The 16,695-nt window shown below is 37.6% G+C and overlaps 1 protein-coding gene across 3 annotated transcripts in view; it reads right to left on the bottom strand.

The window, feature by feature from the left end:
• Window positions 1-16,695, bottom strand: part of KHDRBS3 (KH RNA binding domain containing, signal transduction associated 3) — a 91,924-nt gene that overhangs the window by 53,379 nt on the left and 21,850 nt on the right. For all 3 annotated transcript variants that reach the window (XM_042035915.1, XM_042035916.1, XM_042035917.1), the window contains exons 2-3: window positions 12,185-12,303; window positions 928-1,044 (exon numbers count right to left, since the gene is read on the bottom strand). In XM_042035915.1, the coding sequence (XP_041891849.1) occupies window positions 928-1,044; window positions 12,185-12,303 (236 nt within the window). The remainder of the gene's footprint in view (window positions 1-927; window positions 1,045-12,184; window positions 12,304-16,695) is intronic.

Genomic DNA, 16,695 nt, shown 5'->3' with positions numbered 1-16,695 from the left:
CACAGTTACTCAAAATGTATGAGCCATCACTAGCACTGGAAGCTAGTTGAGTTCCCCATATACTTTGGCTTTTAGTATACACTGGCATAAAGCATTCCCCATCCCTTTTTCCTAAAGAGGAAAAATAATCACTGTGCAGCTAGTTTATGCAGAAAATAGAGTGCTAAGAATCTTGCTTTTTGTGTTTATCAATCAAGTTGGCTGGTAACAGCAACAAGCAATAGAAAAGTCACAATTTTCTGTGTAGTACCTGGTAAAAAAGCATTTCAATCAGCACCTTTAACAAAACATACAGAATTTCAATGCAGGTTTTTCTAAGATCATTCCCATAAACAAGCTTTTGAAGTCACTCTGTGTTTTTTTTTGCAAAGTTCACTTTCATTATTGTATTTTTTTTTACTTCTGTAACATGACTTGGCAATGCTTCCATTACTTTCCCCATTACTTGGAGGGCCAGGAGTTGGACTTCGATGATCCATGTAGGTGCCTTCTAACTTGGGATATTCTGTGATTCTAAGAAAACACTACACACTAAAACTCTTACAACAGCACACAAATGAAAATAAGCTCACTCACTGGCCCACATCTTCCAACCTTGGGCATACATGAAGCATTTCAGGCTTTTTTTTTCATTTCCCATGAAGACCAACACAAAAGCTACAGCTTGTTCTCATTCCAGTATCCCTCTTTGACAGCAATTTGGCTCCCATAAAATCCTCTCTGTCTTCCATTACTTGACATCTGTTGGCTTGGTTTGCCCAGTGCATGTGGATTCTTGGCTTGGTTAGCCAAGGAGATTCATTAACCTAAAAACAGTATTGGATCTCCCACGCTTTTTATTTGCCCCAATTTTTGTTACCAGGTTTACGCCCCTCCTCAGAAATTTAAAGTAAGTAACAAAACTCCACTGACATACTCAGGCCTTACCTTTGTCTTGTCCCTCATAGAACCTTTTCCCAAAATAGACATTTTTGTCAGTGTTTCTTCCTGTAAACGCTTTAGGGAATTACCACGTGGACCCAAAAGTTTTCCCACAAAGTTGAACTGTAAGAAAACAAAAAAACTCCCATTAACCTCATTGGATTTTTAATCATAAACTAATGAGCACAGTGGGATATTTTGCTGGAACAACTTTTAGTCCTAGGTGCAAACAATGATTAGATCATAAATTAAAAAACATTAAGTACAACCAAATAGTACAATTACTAGAATGTCAGTGGCTCCAGCAACACAGAAGTATCTGAACTCAAGGATAACTTGGTGTCCACTACAGGTTACCAGATCAAGAGGAGCCTGCTGACAAAGCCTTCTTGCTCCAGCTACAGGAAGCATTGTGCCCAAGGCTTTTGTCCTGCTGAGGGACTCCAACCACCCCAACATCTGCTGGGAAAGTGGCACGGTGAGCTGCAGGTAACCCTGGAGACTCCTGGAATGCATGTGGGATAACTTCCTGACCCAGGTAATAGACAGACCTGCCAGAGGGGAGCGTTACTCCCACCAACACCAATGAGCTCACTGGGGACATCAAGATTGAAGGCAGTGATCATGCACTGAATATGGATCAGGTAAGGAGTAAAGTTGGGCTGCTGAACTTTAGCAAAGCAGACTTCCAGCTCTTTGGGGAGCTAGTCAGTGGGATCCCCTGAGAGACTGCCCTCAGGGATAGGCGAGTGGAACAGAGCTGGCAGATCATTAAGGAAGTCTTCCATTGAACACAAGAGCAAGCGATTTCCAGGAGCAAGAGTTCAGGCAAGAGACCAGCATGGCTGAGTAGGGACCAGCGGGTCAAACTAAAGGGCAAGAAACAAATGCATAGACAGGTGACCTGGGAAAGAGTATAGAGATCAAGTCTGGTTGTGTAGAGCTGGGGTGAGGAAGGCCCAAGTGAAGCTGAAACTGGCAAAGGACACAAAGAGTAACAGAAAGGGCTTCTCCAGGTATCCCAAACAGAAAAGGAAGATTAAAGAAGGTGTTATCCCCCACTCCCACCAATAAACCATGATGGAAAACTGGTCACAGCAGATAAGAAGGTTGAGGTACTCAACAACTGAAGTGACACAATCATGTTAAAAAGATAGTTTTAGGTAGAAATAAAATATAGTGATGCTGAACAACAAATGGGCTTAAGCTTTGTGGCCTCAAATTTATGAAACAGTTTGTAAGTTCTTTGCTTGTCCCTCTACTACTGAGTCACTGAAGAGCCAAGATGGGCAGCACTGATCTCCCTGTTCATCTGAAGTAATTTGAAAGGACTTGGCAATGGGGCAGTGGCAGTCCCAAATCTCTTGTTGCTACACTGGAAGTGCTGATGGAAGAAAGGTGCAGCTGCACTCACCCTACTGTGCAGAAAGTCTACAGCTCCAGCTTATTTCTTTCAGCTTTAGACAAAAAGGAAAGCAAGTATTGAAAGTCAACTAAATATGAAAATGTAAGTTTATTCCCCTTACTAGCTGCAAGTTCAATTCCCAATGTAGACCTGACATAATGCTATTGAGAAAATAGCTTATGCATGGCTACAGTCCACACAACCTATTTAATTTAAGGCCTTGAATGAACCAGTCTTTTCTGAAATTATCAGGCCACATCAAGAAATTCTCAGGCAATTTCTTTAATTTTTTTTTTATTAGAGAGGTCCATTTGTTTTCATATAGGTCCTAAGATACAATTAAGGAAAATATTAATCACAAAGATTGAACAGATAAAGGTAGAAATCTCCCTTGCTGAGAATATTCAGGACCCAGGGCCACTGATGGGGTCCTGTGCAATTTAATTTACAATCATTATTTCAACAGAAGGTTGAACATCTGAAGGCACAGATGTTCTCTAGAGATTCCTTTTAACTCAGACTTCTGATTTTACTGTTTCTGAAGGTATAACTAAAAAAAGCAAACAAATTGATACAATTTGTTACAAATTTGAACTTCCAGAAGTCAATTACTCCTTTTCAAGAGTTTCCTTAAAGGAAGTTCATAGTTAAGCTCAAAGTAAAGCTTTCATGTAGAGAACCACCTCAGTTTCTCAAGCATTACTTAAGATTACTTACATCTGTTTATAATAGCCTTTTATGCTACTAGAAATAAAAACAAGCACTAACTCTTTACTGCAGATGTATTCTTTTAGTTAAAACCAAACAGTTTAATGTTGTGTAAACCTAAAACTTGTCAAACAAAACTTCAATACCTCCAAAAGTTGTCATCTTTTCAAAACCATGAAATCTCTAGTGCCAAAGCCAGACATCGCACCAGCTTACACAAGGACTGCACAGATGACATGTTCTAGACACATTTAATGAACATGAAAATGCATTGTCTGCATCCTGATATCCACTGAACTATTCTTTTCTGTGCACTGAGGCTCCAAATATTCGATTTGACAAGTCTGAAGCATAAGAAATTTGTGTTACAAGTCTGAAATTCTGCTGATTTGAAAGCACAGTACTTCTAGGTGTAGCTTAAAAGCACAAACAAAGGTTAGTAAAAAATGGCTTACAATGTAGTCACAAAGCATTTTTGCTCCCACATAACAAAGCTAAAAGGCTTTGTAACACTTCAGTTGATTATTCCATAAATAAGATCCATTTATGATATTGAAGGAATCCTTTCAGTAGAAAACAGATTATTTACTTTGAACAGGTACTGCATTTTTTTCAAACTATTGGTTTATCTTCCTTTTACATCAAATTGGAAACATCTGATCAAAGGTTTATTTTGAAATATTTCATAGATATAGAAACACTCAAAGTATCTATCAGTCACTAAGTTACTATTATTACTTACATACTGCTTTCAATCAAATAGTAGGACTCAAACCTAAAGGTACAAAATCAGCACACAGTCAAACAAATTTTACTTATAAAACTAGCAAATCTTGTTTATCTGCTGGTGTAACAGAAGCAAGTAAGCCTGGCAGATCCAGGTTAGCCCTTACACAAAATTGCTCACAAGTTGCATAGGTGCTTCCCATGTTCCACATTTAGGGTTTATTTGCCCCAAGAGCACAAGAACAAAGAAAAAATTCAGGTCCATTACTGAACTCAAGCTTATAAACTATCTCTGAATTAGACATATTGGATAGTAACAAAAAGACATCCGAGCAGCTCTGCCCAAGTCAGACCAGTCACAATCACTAGTTTTGGCTCAGAATCAGACATGCCTGACTCCTCTCTTTACTTGCACCTCTCAAGTACAGCACAATCACCTCCAAACTGGTGTAAATACCAAAAACAATCCTCACCTTCACCAGCTTCAGTTTAACACTGTATTAAAGCAGTCACACTGCTTTCCAGTGCAAGCTGGTGAACTTTTCAGTTCTACAGGACAAATGAACTCTAAAGAGCCAACCATAAATGTTACTCTACACTGGATCACTTTTGTCAAATCAGGAATTGTCTCTGCATTAAGACAGATTCTAATGTATTAGGTAAGTATCAGTAAACTATGGACAATGGCATATAAAAGAGATAAAGTCCCCAATTCAAATTTGCTTCTAGGCCAGCTCTGAAGAGTATACAAATACGGCATCTCAAGCAAAATTACAGCAAAACTTCAGGCATCTTTGCAAAAACAGTATCAAGATTCAGATTAACAGACCTGGGAGGAAACAATTTGATAAAATGGGAAAAATTAGCACCTCAGCTACATTTCTAACCAAATAATACTCTGCTATTGATAAATGGTACCCTCTGAACAAAATATCATCAGATAATACATCAGTTTGAGCAAAAGTATGCAAGATTTGAGGGGTGTTCTTATTCCTAAAATCTCTGATCATTGAAAGCACATCCTCCTGGACCTCTGGTTTACTTTGTGGGTAAAGATACTATGCAGTGCAACAGCCCTTCCTCAAATTCCTGGGATATGGGGTTTTCTCTTGACCATAGTGTCTATTAGCTGGCAAGTACTGGTTTACTGTACTGAAAGAGTGTATCTGTTCCCCTTTTACAGATTACCCTAAAGTGTGTAACAAAAATCTCCAATTTAAGATACATCTTAAATAGAAAACATCTTTCACAATAGAAGCAACAAAATAAAATTGATTATAAGGTTTTTGCTTGAAAATTGTTTCCTTTCTTAGATGTTCAAAAATCCTCATTTTAAGAAGCATTTTTTCAGTTATCATACAATGGAGATTATGGGCATCACTGCATAGCACCTATTTCTTCAGAATCACCGAATCAAAACATGACTTGAACAGTTATCTAGAGATTTGTTGTCTTACCAAATCACTGCTTGAAACTATTCCCTGAAAACATTTCCAGAGAAACACAGTTACGAAGAACATTTATAGAACAGGATATTCTCTTCAGAACCATTTGATCTACTATATGAATTATAACAAAAAAAAAAAGAATTAATGCCAGTGATACCGCATTTTTAAAATGTATATATTACAGAAAAGGGGATATAATAGAAAAAGTAATCCTTGTTTATCCCCAACCAAGGCAAGACTGCTAAGAATGGTTCATCCAGCTTAAAATACTTAGTGAAAGTATAAATTCTTGACCAAATGCTTTCCTGTAAAGCTTTAAGCACTCCATTGTTATTAAAGCCATAGAAATCTTTCTTGACATATTAGTTTTCTGCAATGGTTCCTCTGCGACAGGGTCACTAGAAAAAAAAAAAAAAGTTAATTTAAGATTCAGAGCACTTTCCCTTAGAATGACCTGAAAAAAGGAAAACTTCAAGGTTTTCCCAATCATCTCAGAAAGATAAAGTTTCTATAGAAAGGTAAGTGCTTTAAGCATCTGTGTTACACCACAAACTACTCTCCTTCATGTAACGTGGTAAGAGGTCTTTAAACATTTATTCACAGCAGAAAGCTTGGTCCATTTTACTATAAAGTTGCTCAAAAGTTATCCTTGGTATTACAATTGATGCTTGTTCTTCCACATCACTTCTGGTTACGCAACCACATTTTCTCATTTCTACTCTAAGAAATCCTTAGAGCTTAGTTATTATGAAAAATTGCTTTCTAACTAGTCATGTGATTAAAATACTAATCTCTCCATGACTTTATATAACAACTGCAGATATATTGTATATGAATACAACATTTTAAAACAGATCTTGTCTCTTTAAAAGTTGAGCTAAAAGGCTTAAATGGATACCAGTTCCGCAAGTCAGTAACTTTTGAGAAAATATATTTAAAGTATCACTTCAGGGAACAACAGACCATTTCTGCCTGAAATCTGAGATTTACCCAGTATTTAAGTGTAGATCTATGAGTAATTTTTAAAATGGTAACCTGTCAAAACGGAAATAATTGTTCCCCACAGTTTTGCTCCATCTCATGGAAAACCATCACGGTTCCATTTACCATCCGTGGAAGCTATTTTTTTCACCTAATTCAGAACACCCAAGTTCAGCAAACTGTCAAAGCAAAATCAGATTTCTGAGACTAAACTACTTCACAATGCATATTCATTAGATGTATGAGAGGGGGATAACACCTTCCTGCCTCACAGTGCACAACAAAGCTCTAAAACACCTTTCACACGTGATGGCTCCTCATAGCAGAGTCAGGACAGATCCACAGAGTCCCTTCACCAACACAACCACATCAGGACCTTCCTTGTGTGGCCAGCTCATCTTTTCTGCCTTTAAGTCTGTGCAAGTTTGAAGATTATTTTCAAGCATGAAACACAAGAGAAATACAGGTTTAAGGGTGTCTTGGGGTGACACATTTGTCACATGTGTCAAACCGAGACAAAGGGTCACATTTTCACACACAGCCCAGAGTCAGTTGAGGTATTCAGCTGATCAAACAGCAAGTCGCCCTAATCTCAGTGTCCTAAGCTGACAAGATCTCATTCTACTACCTGCAGTTTAGACATCCAGCATCCACATGGACTCCCAACTACAGGTAACTTGATTTAGAACTCAATGCTACCTCAAAAAGTTGGCCTTTTTTCCTATAAGGTTGCATAAAAGCCTAACCTCTCTAATCCTTACTTGTAGTGGATGCCCCAGTTACAACAGGATTGCAGACAGCATTACCAAAGCTTATTCAAGCTTCACCTAAATACCTCAGATTAATTTCTGTATCACAGCAATTCAGACCTCTTGGAGAAATCTGCAGAGCTGGACCAAACCGAAAAACTGTAAGACTCTGCACAATCATATATTTGAAAAGATGTGACTGGGCCTGCAATCTGTAGAGGTTTTGTCTTACCCAGTAAAACTAGCTGTCACCATATCAAGACATATTAATTCAGGGGCTTTTTTTTACAGGAGTCTGTAGATAACACAAAGAAATTTATTCAAATGCATAAGCAGCCTCAAGGAGAAGCTGAACATAACTCCTGGGACTAACCATCTTGAATTATTTCAAAGCACAGACAAAATTCAGGTTGTCTTGGTTATTCTATCACATTCTATCAAGATCCAGATATAAAAAAAAAAACCAAAACCAAAAATATTTAGACCAACTATCTGTAGCATGAGATTAAACCTGTTAACTAACACTACCAAGGGCTGAGCAAGTCAAAAGTTCCCAGTTAAAGGATATAATTAGAGAGTACCATAGAAGGAACCAAGAGCTCTTAGGTAGGAGGCCAGTTAAATACATCACCAGGAACACTCAACTATTTGTGCACTAAGCGAAAGACCAGAAACTCTTAAGGTGCTCCAGGATGAGCAAAGAAGACCAAAAAAAGTGCAATACATACTTTTGAACGTGAGGTCTACCAGATTCTCTTCCAACAGAAACCCAGCTGCTCTGCACTTTAGTTGAAGAGCTTCTCCTGCACTTAACCTGTAACCTTCCGGGGCTGTCAGAGGTAATTGCACAGGACCCAGCTATGGGCTCATGAGAATGTATCTGACAGGAAATGTGAGCAAGCATTACCATGCCAGGCTGGTCTGATCAGAGCCTGGACTGCCTGACCTGTGTTGAGGCTATTATGACTTATTCAAGGAGTCAGAGTTACAGAAAAGTTTTAAAGAAGGAGAAGGCAATATAATACACATTTCAGGCTTAGCAAGCTGTCTGAATGGGGCAGGGCACTGATGGGCTGTTTCAGTTCATGGACATCTTTTTTAAGAAAAAATTAAGATAGGATTAATGAAATATCAATATACCTGAATAGCAGAGGCATCTTTCCTTCCCAGAGTCACCCCTGGCAAGTATAAACAAAGAAATAGTTTCTGCTGACAAAATCACTTTATCTGTGGTTAGTTTCATTTACAGATATTTAACCCTGTTAGAGATAAACAATTTTAATAACTTGGGTGGGTTTTTGATCCAGTTTAAAATCATGATTGTTTATTTAGGGGACTACGGTGTCGATGGAATTGAAGCAAACTTATTTTTTCTCACTATATCCTGACTACCGAAGTTAGCTAGATTAAACCGAAACTGGTAATGCAATGCTCGTTTGACAGATTTATAAATTACTGTAATGATTTTACCAGCTTCAAACAGCAGATTCTCAGGTCAATAACCCCATAAAGACTGCATCTCATGAAAAAATGGAGGTATCTCTGTCCAGGATTTTGCACAACAGGTAATAGCATTAGTGTGGACTGCAGGCAAACAGGCCTGCTTGATAGGAGAACTCTAAATTCAATATTAACACGCAGAAGATCTTTTTGCACAGATTTAATCCATATTTAAGTCTTAAATTTCATTCTTCTGAAGCATTTGTCACCAACACTGATCAGCAGGAAAGAAAATTCAAAAATGAGAAACAAGTCTTTTAACCACTTTTCTGAGGAATTCTCCCTTGGTATTTTCTACCAACATATCTGCTGCAATACTAACACCTACCACAGGTAAAACGGTCGAGGAAACTGCACACATGCACAGAGAACAGCAGTGCAGAGGCACAAAGCCTTTATGTGAAACACCATTTCAAGTTTTTATGAGGATCACAATATTTTTTTGTAAGTTCCGCAGAAGAGAATCACAGAAAGTACAGGATGGAAGAGACCTTGAAGATCATCCAGTTCCAACACCCCTGCCATGGGCAGGGACACCTTCCACTAGATCACGTTGCCCAAAGCCCCATCCAGCCTGGTCTTGAACACTTCCAGGGATGGAGCACCCACAGCTTCTCTGGGCAATCTGCCAAATGCCTCACTACTCTTACAGTAAAGAATTTCTTCCTACTATCTAATCTAAATCTCTCCTCTTTCAATTTAAGCCATCCCCACTTGTCCAATCACTCCATGCCCTTTTAAGAAGCCTCTTTCCAGCTCTCTTGTAAACCCCCTTTAGGTACTGGAAGGTCTCCCTGGAGCCTTCTTTTCTCCAGCTCTCTCATCCCATCTTCCTAGCAGAGGTGCTCCAGCTCCAGTCATCCTCATGGCCTCCACTAACTCATTCCAACAGGTCCATGTCCTTATGTTGGGGACCCCAGAGCTGGATGTAGCACTGCAGGTAGGATCTCACCAGAGCACAGGGGAAGAATCCCCTCCCTCACCTGCTGCCCACGGGGCTTTGGATGCAGCCCAGGACACATTTGGTTTCTGGGCTGTGAGAGCACATTTAGGGGTCATGTTGAGCTTCTTGTCAACCAACACCCCAAGCTGTCCTCCTCAGGGCTGCTCTTGATCCATTCTCTGACCAGCCTGTATTCGTGCTTGCCCCAACCCACAGGGATCACCTTGCATGTGGCCCTGCTGAACTTCATGAGGATTGCACAGCCCCACCTCTTTAGTCTCTCAAGGCCCCTCTGGATGCCATCACGTCCCTCCAGCCTGTGTCAACTGCACGGCAGAGCTGGGGGTCAGTGAACTTGCTGAGGGTGCCCTCAATGCCACTGTCCATGTCACCTACAAAGATGTCAAACATTGCTGGTCCCAGTACCAGCCCCCAAGGAATAGCACTTGTCACTGGTTACCACTTGGACATTGAGCTGTTGACCACAACTCTGACTGCTACCATCCAGACAATTCCTTATCCACCACGTGGTCCATCCATCAAGTCCATGTCTCTCCAGTTGAGAGACAGGAGTGGCACATGGGACAGTGTCAAATGCTTTGCACAAGTACAGGTAAATAACGTCAGCTGCTTTTCCCTTATCTACCAACCCTGTAACCCTGTCAAAGGACTACACCAGTTTTTTCAGGCACAACTTGCCCTTAGTGAAGCCATCTTGGCTGTCACCAATCAGACAATACAGATAAATATTCAACACATACATTCTACATACAGCTCAGAGGAACCAAGATGACTGGAACAACCCCACATCTATCCCAAAAATCTTGACAAAGCATCTCTAACTTCTGAGCCCTTCTCTGAACACGTGAAATATAAATAGGATTAGCACTTCAAAAATTATGATGCAAAAAGACTTTGTTCTCCTACACACAGGCACTTAAAACTTGTGTCACTTACTGCAGACTACAGTATGCCAGAATAAGGTTCTTAGTTTGCCATGTTCAAGCTGTGTCACTTCATAAAATGTACCATAATTTACTAGATCTCAGAAATCAAACCAAGAGCCTGGTTCTAGTAACCAAGTGAGAGCAAATTGCAGTAACTGCTTGTGGTTTAGAGCAGGTGCTTTTCAGAGAATATCAAGAGTACCTATTATAATTCTGAATTGATACTCACCTCCCAGACTACTCCTATTAGTGAGAAATTTTAATTCATTTTGACTGTACAGAATCTTTAATGAGCAACCTTTAACAAATATCCATCTATATGTAATAAAATGGAAATTTTTAAGGGAAGTTGAGCCCCCAAATACTGGGGTAAAAATATTCTTAAATATTAAGTATCTAGGATTTTATTCACTCTGGCAGAAGAAAGATTTATGTGAATAGAGATACCAGTATTTTGCTTTCTGTGGAGCAGTCCTAGTGGAAATGCAGGAACTCACAGGACATGTCTGTTTTAATTTGCACCCCTGGATCTAAGTTCAGGCTTCTTTCCATATCACACACCAGACTTTATTCCAGTTCAGTGTCTCTATGGGTCAGAAGTACTGATCAAACAGCAGAGCATCTCTAGCCATTCAAAAGATGGCAAGGGCTTTTCCCTACTAGCTATCCTAAATAATTTCAGTGTTTAGTCCTATAAAGAAAGTAGACACTAGATAAAGAAGCAGAAGTGTCTTTCAGAGGGCAGTGTTTCCCTTTTTAATAGCCATTTTGCCTTTCTTGCCCCTGAGCCCAAGTATCTACATCTCAACATTTAGAAGAAAAACATCCTGTTTACAAACACTGACTGTGGAGTAAGCAGCCCCTATATTTTACCAATCTTTGTGTCTGTAGGCTTGTATATAGCTCTACTTAGTCATAAAGATAACTTAAGTCAGAGTTCCGAAGAGGTGCCCACATGATGCGCAGCCTTGCATTCACTCAAGAAGTATTTCATGAAACTTGGAACAGCAGCAAAGACATCCCTGCAAGTCACCCAGCACAGGCTTGTGAGAAAAACACTGATACTGAGCAGAAAAAAAAAAATTATAAAAGGTTTTCCTAAACAGAAGGAGGAAAGAATGGTGAATTTTTTCCTCCATGAATAGAAAGTCTTGAAATTTCTAATAGGAAGAAAAAGCCATTTCAAACAAATTAAAAAAATGCTAATTTTATTGTCATAACATTAACCTTAAAATTTTAAGCAGTACCAAAATAATAAAGTTCCACAGCCTACTGAATGTTGCATAAATGCTTCCAGGCAGCAATATTTTAGTGCAGGATAATACTCGGCAGTAAAGAAGTGTTAAGAATTCATGGTGGGCAAAGATATTAATGAAACAGTCTCTACCCCTCCAGAACAGACTGCATAATTTAGCAGTCAAGCTATAATTCATTCAAGAATAACAATGGCTGAAACTTAGGAGGATGAGAAGAAAATTTAAACAATTAGTTCCTTAATGGTGCATTTTAAGCTGCACTTCTAGCTACAATAAGAAAGTTTCAAAGCCTGGCATCAGATTCAACTTCAACATTTGTTTTTCCTTTTGATAGTCTGAAGAGGAGGATCCTGCTATCCCAAAAATATGGTTCAATTATTTGCTCTCAACATACTATTTTGTGTGACCAGCACCACTTTCCTGCACATTTATTCCAACAAGAATAATTTCTACCTTAGAGCTCCTACAGAACAGATTGCAGAACAGCAACAGTAGTGACTGGTAATAGTTTTAAATGTTACATAAAAAAAACCAGTTAAGATACTAGTGAAATATCTTTTAGAAGAACTTAAATTTATCAAATATGAAAATTTGTCTTACCTTAGGGAATTGTTTTACTGGAATCAGAACTTTTTGTCCCAACTTCATATTCTTATTGATGACTACATCAATATACTTTTCTTCTTCCTTTCCTTCCCCTTTTTGGAATTTTTCAATTTCTGTTAAAGAAAAAAGTTATTTTATCAGTTTAATACAACAATCTAAAATAAATATATATAAATAAATTTCAGAGCTAATACTGTATGGCATACATATGTCATGTTGTGTAATTAACACATGTAACTGGTTATACAAGGCCAATAGGGTAAAGCATGTTTTGCCGTTTTATATTCATGTTTATATCAGCACCTTGAATAAGCATTGCAAACACTGTACTCACTTAACACTTACATTTTTTATATGGCTTAAGAAGTGAACATTATTCCTAGATACCTTTGAGCATGTTCAAATTAAAGAACACACAGCATAGTTTAATATGCACTTCTATAAATAAAGTATGCAGTTTTAACGGTGGCTTTCTACACTGCACTTAGGAACAAATGTCAAGTTAATCTTTCAGAATTTCAGAATGTAATTGAGGCACACAGATCATACCCAAAAAAGTGAGATTAGGGTTATACCAACAATGACATTATTAGGAATGGGATTTAGAAGTTCAAACCCTGGCTTGCGTGACTCTATTCATTCCAGAGATACACACAAACTGACTCTTGATTATAAATTTCTCCAAATATTGACTCTCCAGTGTGCTAATGAAAAACTACAGATTTCATTTCATTAGAGAGGATTCATGAGAAACATACTGGGAGACAAAGTGAAGCACTGCTTGAGGTATTTGCTGGATGGGGTCCATCATGATGGGGGCTGCAGTGTTAAACATGGTGGCACACACCAAAATCCAATCCATTTCAAAAGTGCCACAGAAGTTCTTTTGTGGGAATCTAGCACTTGTCCTCCACAAGCATCCCCATATATCTTGTTAATTCTTCACAACACTCTTCCACTCTACTCAACCAGTAGAAGTTAAGGACATTTATCGAGACCTCCCAGTTTCTTTAATGGGAATGTGATCTTATGCCAACAGGAGACAGAGATAAAAACTTGAATGAAAAGAAACCAACCAAAAATATAGGAGAAACCACCCTTTAGTACACTTTCAAAGACAATCTAGTTTGAAATAAGGTCCAATAAAAACAGAATTAAACCAATACATTTCTAACTACAGAAAAAAATCCACGCATTGTTAGTAGATTTGTTCAATGAATACCCGTCCATTTCCATTTTCCACTACAGAAATGAAGATGCCAAATTCTTTTTTAATAACTGAAACCTGTCCTCCATGCAAGTTTTAACTTCACTACCACAAAACAGGAAGTAAACACAATCTACCCAAGTTACTGAACAGTGGCTGAAAACTAAGAAAGTCAAACAAGACTATCAGTTTGAAACCTCAGACTCTAGGAAGGCTTCTTGAAGGAAAAGTCTTCCCCAGCTGTACTTCCAAAACTTCTTGTCAAGTCTCTAGGAAGTTTTTGATTCCTATTGATTGTAGCAATGCAAACATTCTGGAAGATCCCTATCAAAGAAACCTTGCTCCAGAATGTCCTTTGTTTCAGCATGCTCGGTAAAAAAAAGCCTCCAGCACCATTATCTCACCAGCTAACAGCTAATGAAGAATATTTTAATAGTCAAAATCCGGTAAAAATGGAAATTTGGAAATGCCACATTATAGACGAGGAAATTATGGGCAATTAAACAGATGTAAAGTTACATCAGTTTGATTTGGAACTTATTTCCCGGTGAAATTAAGACTAAAATTTTATAGGGTGTGATGTTCCCACTCAGAAATCGACTGGTATCTTTTAGAAGTCAAAGTTTCCAAGTATCACATTCAGATGTAAAAGCATGGTACTATCACAGCATTCAAATACAGATATACATCTAACACCCCTCGCTCCTCATACAACAAGGAGTGACAAAGCTCTGTGATTTCTCTTGAAAAACAAGATTAGATTCTTAGAAGTTTTTATGTTTTAAAAGTAAGAACACAACACTAATTTTTAAGGCTGCGGTTGGTATTACACTATTAGTACAAACACTCAAAGCTTAAAACTGACCAGAAATCTGCTCCTCTTTAGCAATATTTTACACCACAAAATGCTGATTATTAAAATTGTAATAAAAATACATCCATTTTTTATGACTGAAGCAAATGCAGTCACAAAAAAAACTGGTATGATTTGATTTAATATTGATTTTAAATGTTAGGACTAAAATTTGTTCAAAGTCAGAAAAGTACAGTTATATATACAGTTATATAATATTAAAATTCAATTAATGCACTGTGCTGTATTTTTTGTGACAGAGCGATGCACCAAGAGCCCCAGGTAGTTAAATTGATACTGGCCTAATACAAGACATTTAGGAGTCCTCAGTCATTGTAATTACTGTTACAGTAAATGACTTTTTCCTGAAGAATCTAAACTTGCAAAATAAAAGTACTTTCAATGTTAAAGCCCACCAAGTTTTTATAAACTGGTAAAGCTAAAAATTTGTTTTCTCTTGTTGAGTCATATGCTGTTATTCCCAAATGCACAGCATGGCACACACTGCAAATCCCCTTGCCCACCTGAAAACGAGAACCACAAGTTTATGAATCAACAGTGGTTTAAGGAACTTCCTAGAAATTGCCAAGAAATATTACACCTGGAAATGAGTTCTTTCAGGAACATTCAGACACTTCAGACGCAGTTAAAATGTACTTGAAGAGTTAGGCACAGAGTTCCACCTCAGTAACATTCTTCAGCTGAGCCAGCTGCATAAATCCCTTAAGAGATCAATACATTGCTAATAGTATTTCCTAAATACTTTAGCTTAGAAAAGTTATTTGAATTAGCTATTTGAAGGGCTTGGTTGCAACCATGTGATTAATGCTAAATATGTTCATAATTTGGGACTACTCTGAGCTAATAAAAAACATAAAAAGACCATTCTCTTCTTTCTCTAGTAGATATTGAACTTCAAGTTGCTAAAGTAATTGTTAAAAGGAACACATTAATTACTCAGAAAATCAGTTTTCCTACCCCAAATATCTACATACTTTATTGACCATTTTAAGCAAACACCCTTTATTCTTTTACTTGCACTGTTTAAACAACTTTCTTTTGCTTGAAGAAACTACTGAAACCTGTTAAGAGGCTGCAAATCAGCTCTCAGCAAAATGGATCACCATTTTCCCCATTTGTTTTAAAGACAAATGACTTTACTAACAAACAGCCATAGCTCACTGCCACAGGAGTACAAAGTAAGATTAAATTTTTTTTCCTGTTATGGTCTAAAGTTAATCAAACTGATTCAAGACTTTCTGCCTGTTCATTGCTATTGTAAAAGACTTTAGTTTTGAATGAACAAAGTCGAGTCCACTGATCACATTTTATCTCAGATTTTGCTTTTTTTATTTCTTTGCACTTGAAATTGAAGATTAATAGGAAATACAGCTAAGCATTAGAATTTTATCCATATCTGCACAGCTCTTGCAATATCATTCACATACATCAAGCTTTAGATAATTAGGGAAAAATCATGCCCGATCACACAGGAAATCCAATCAGATTTTCAAGGTCGAATGGATAGGATGATTTGCCTTTTCTTAATCCTTAGATTACATTCTGCACTGCTTAGCTATATGAAGCAATGCCATTTCCTAGATCACTAACAGTAAATAAACATGTGATTAAAGCTTCCCATAATGCTAGAGATAAAAATCTCATGTTCTCAGACCATGGATGCAGCTAATGCAACAGGAATTTAAACTGCATGCAGTAATAACTGCATGGATTTTTTTCTTTACATTTAATCATAGCAGACATCTAAGCAACGATTAGTCCTCAGTTAATTCTCCAAATAACAGTGGTAGATACATCAGATAATGACTAAGTAGAATTGTTTCACATTATTCTTCAGTGAGAATTAATCTTCCTGGGGAGAAACTACAATCCAGGATTCCAGCTGCCTCTGCTAAGCCAATATAAATACTTGTGTTAAATGCTGAGCAAAGTGATGCCCTATTTGTCTGCAGTAATTCAATATAATAAATATAAGATCAAATGTCAAACTCAAAGTAAACAGAAATTACTGCATTTGTCCTTTAAGCAGTATTTCCTTTACACAAGAACAGGAAAAACAGAAACCAGGTCAATTTACCTTTAAATCCTTAAGAAACTTTCACTGTATTTCCTTAGATTCAGATGTTTTACCAAACACCCCATTATACCCAAATAATTTCATACTAATTTTTTCCTACTTGGGATGGAAGAACAAGTGAAAAATGCAAGGCCCATTCTAGGATATCCAAATGATCATGGCTTCCAAGAACAGGGCATTGATAGAACTGCACTGCAATTGCACTAGAAGTAGTTTCCACATTAATTTTGAAAGTGAAAATATTCTAAGAATCACATTATCCTTTAAAAAACACTCCTAAATCAAGTAGTTTTGAAAATTACTAACATTATACAATAAAAGCAATAGATTTTGCTTTATTTGGGCAA

Source organism: Corvus kubaryi, unplaced genomic scaffold, assembly GCF_017639235.1.
Source record: "Corvus kubaryi isolate FWS band 111438036 unplaced genomic scaffold, C.kubaryi_AGA036_p1.0 37385, whole genome shotgun sequence".
Taxonomy (NCBI): Eukaryota; Metazoa; Chordata; class Aves; order Passeriformes; family Corvidae; genus Corvus; species Corvus kubaryi.
Note: the sequence above shows the minus strand (reverse complement) of the source record. Positions and strands in the feature narration are given on the sequence as shown.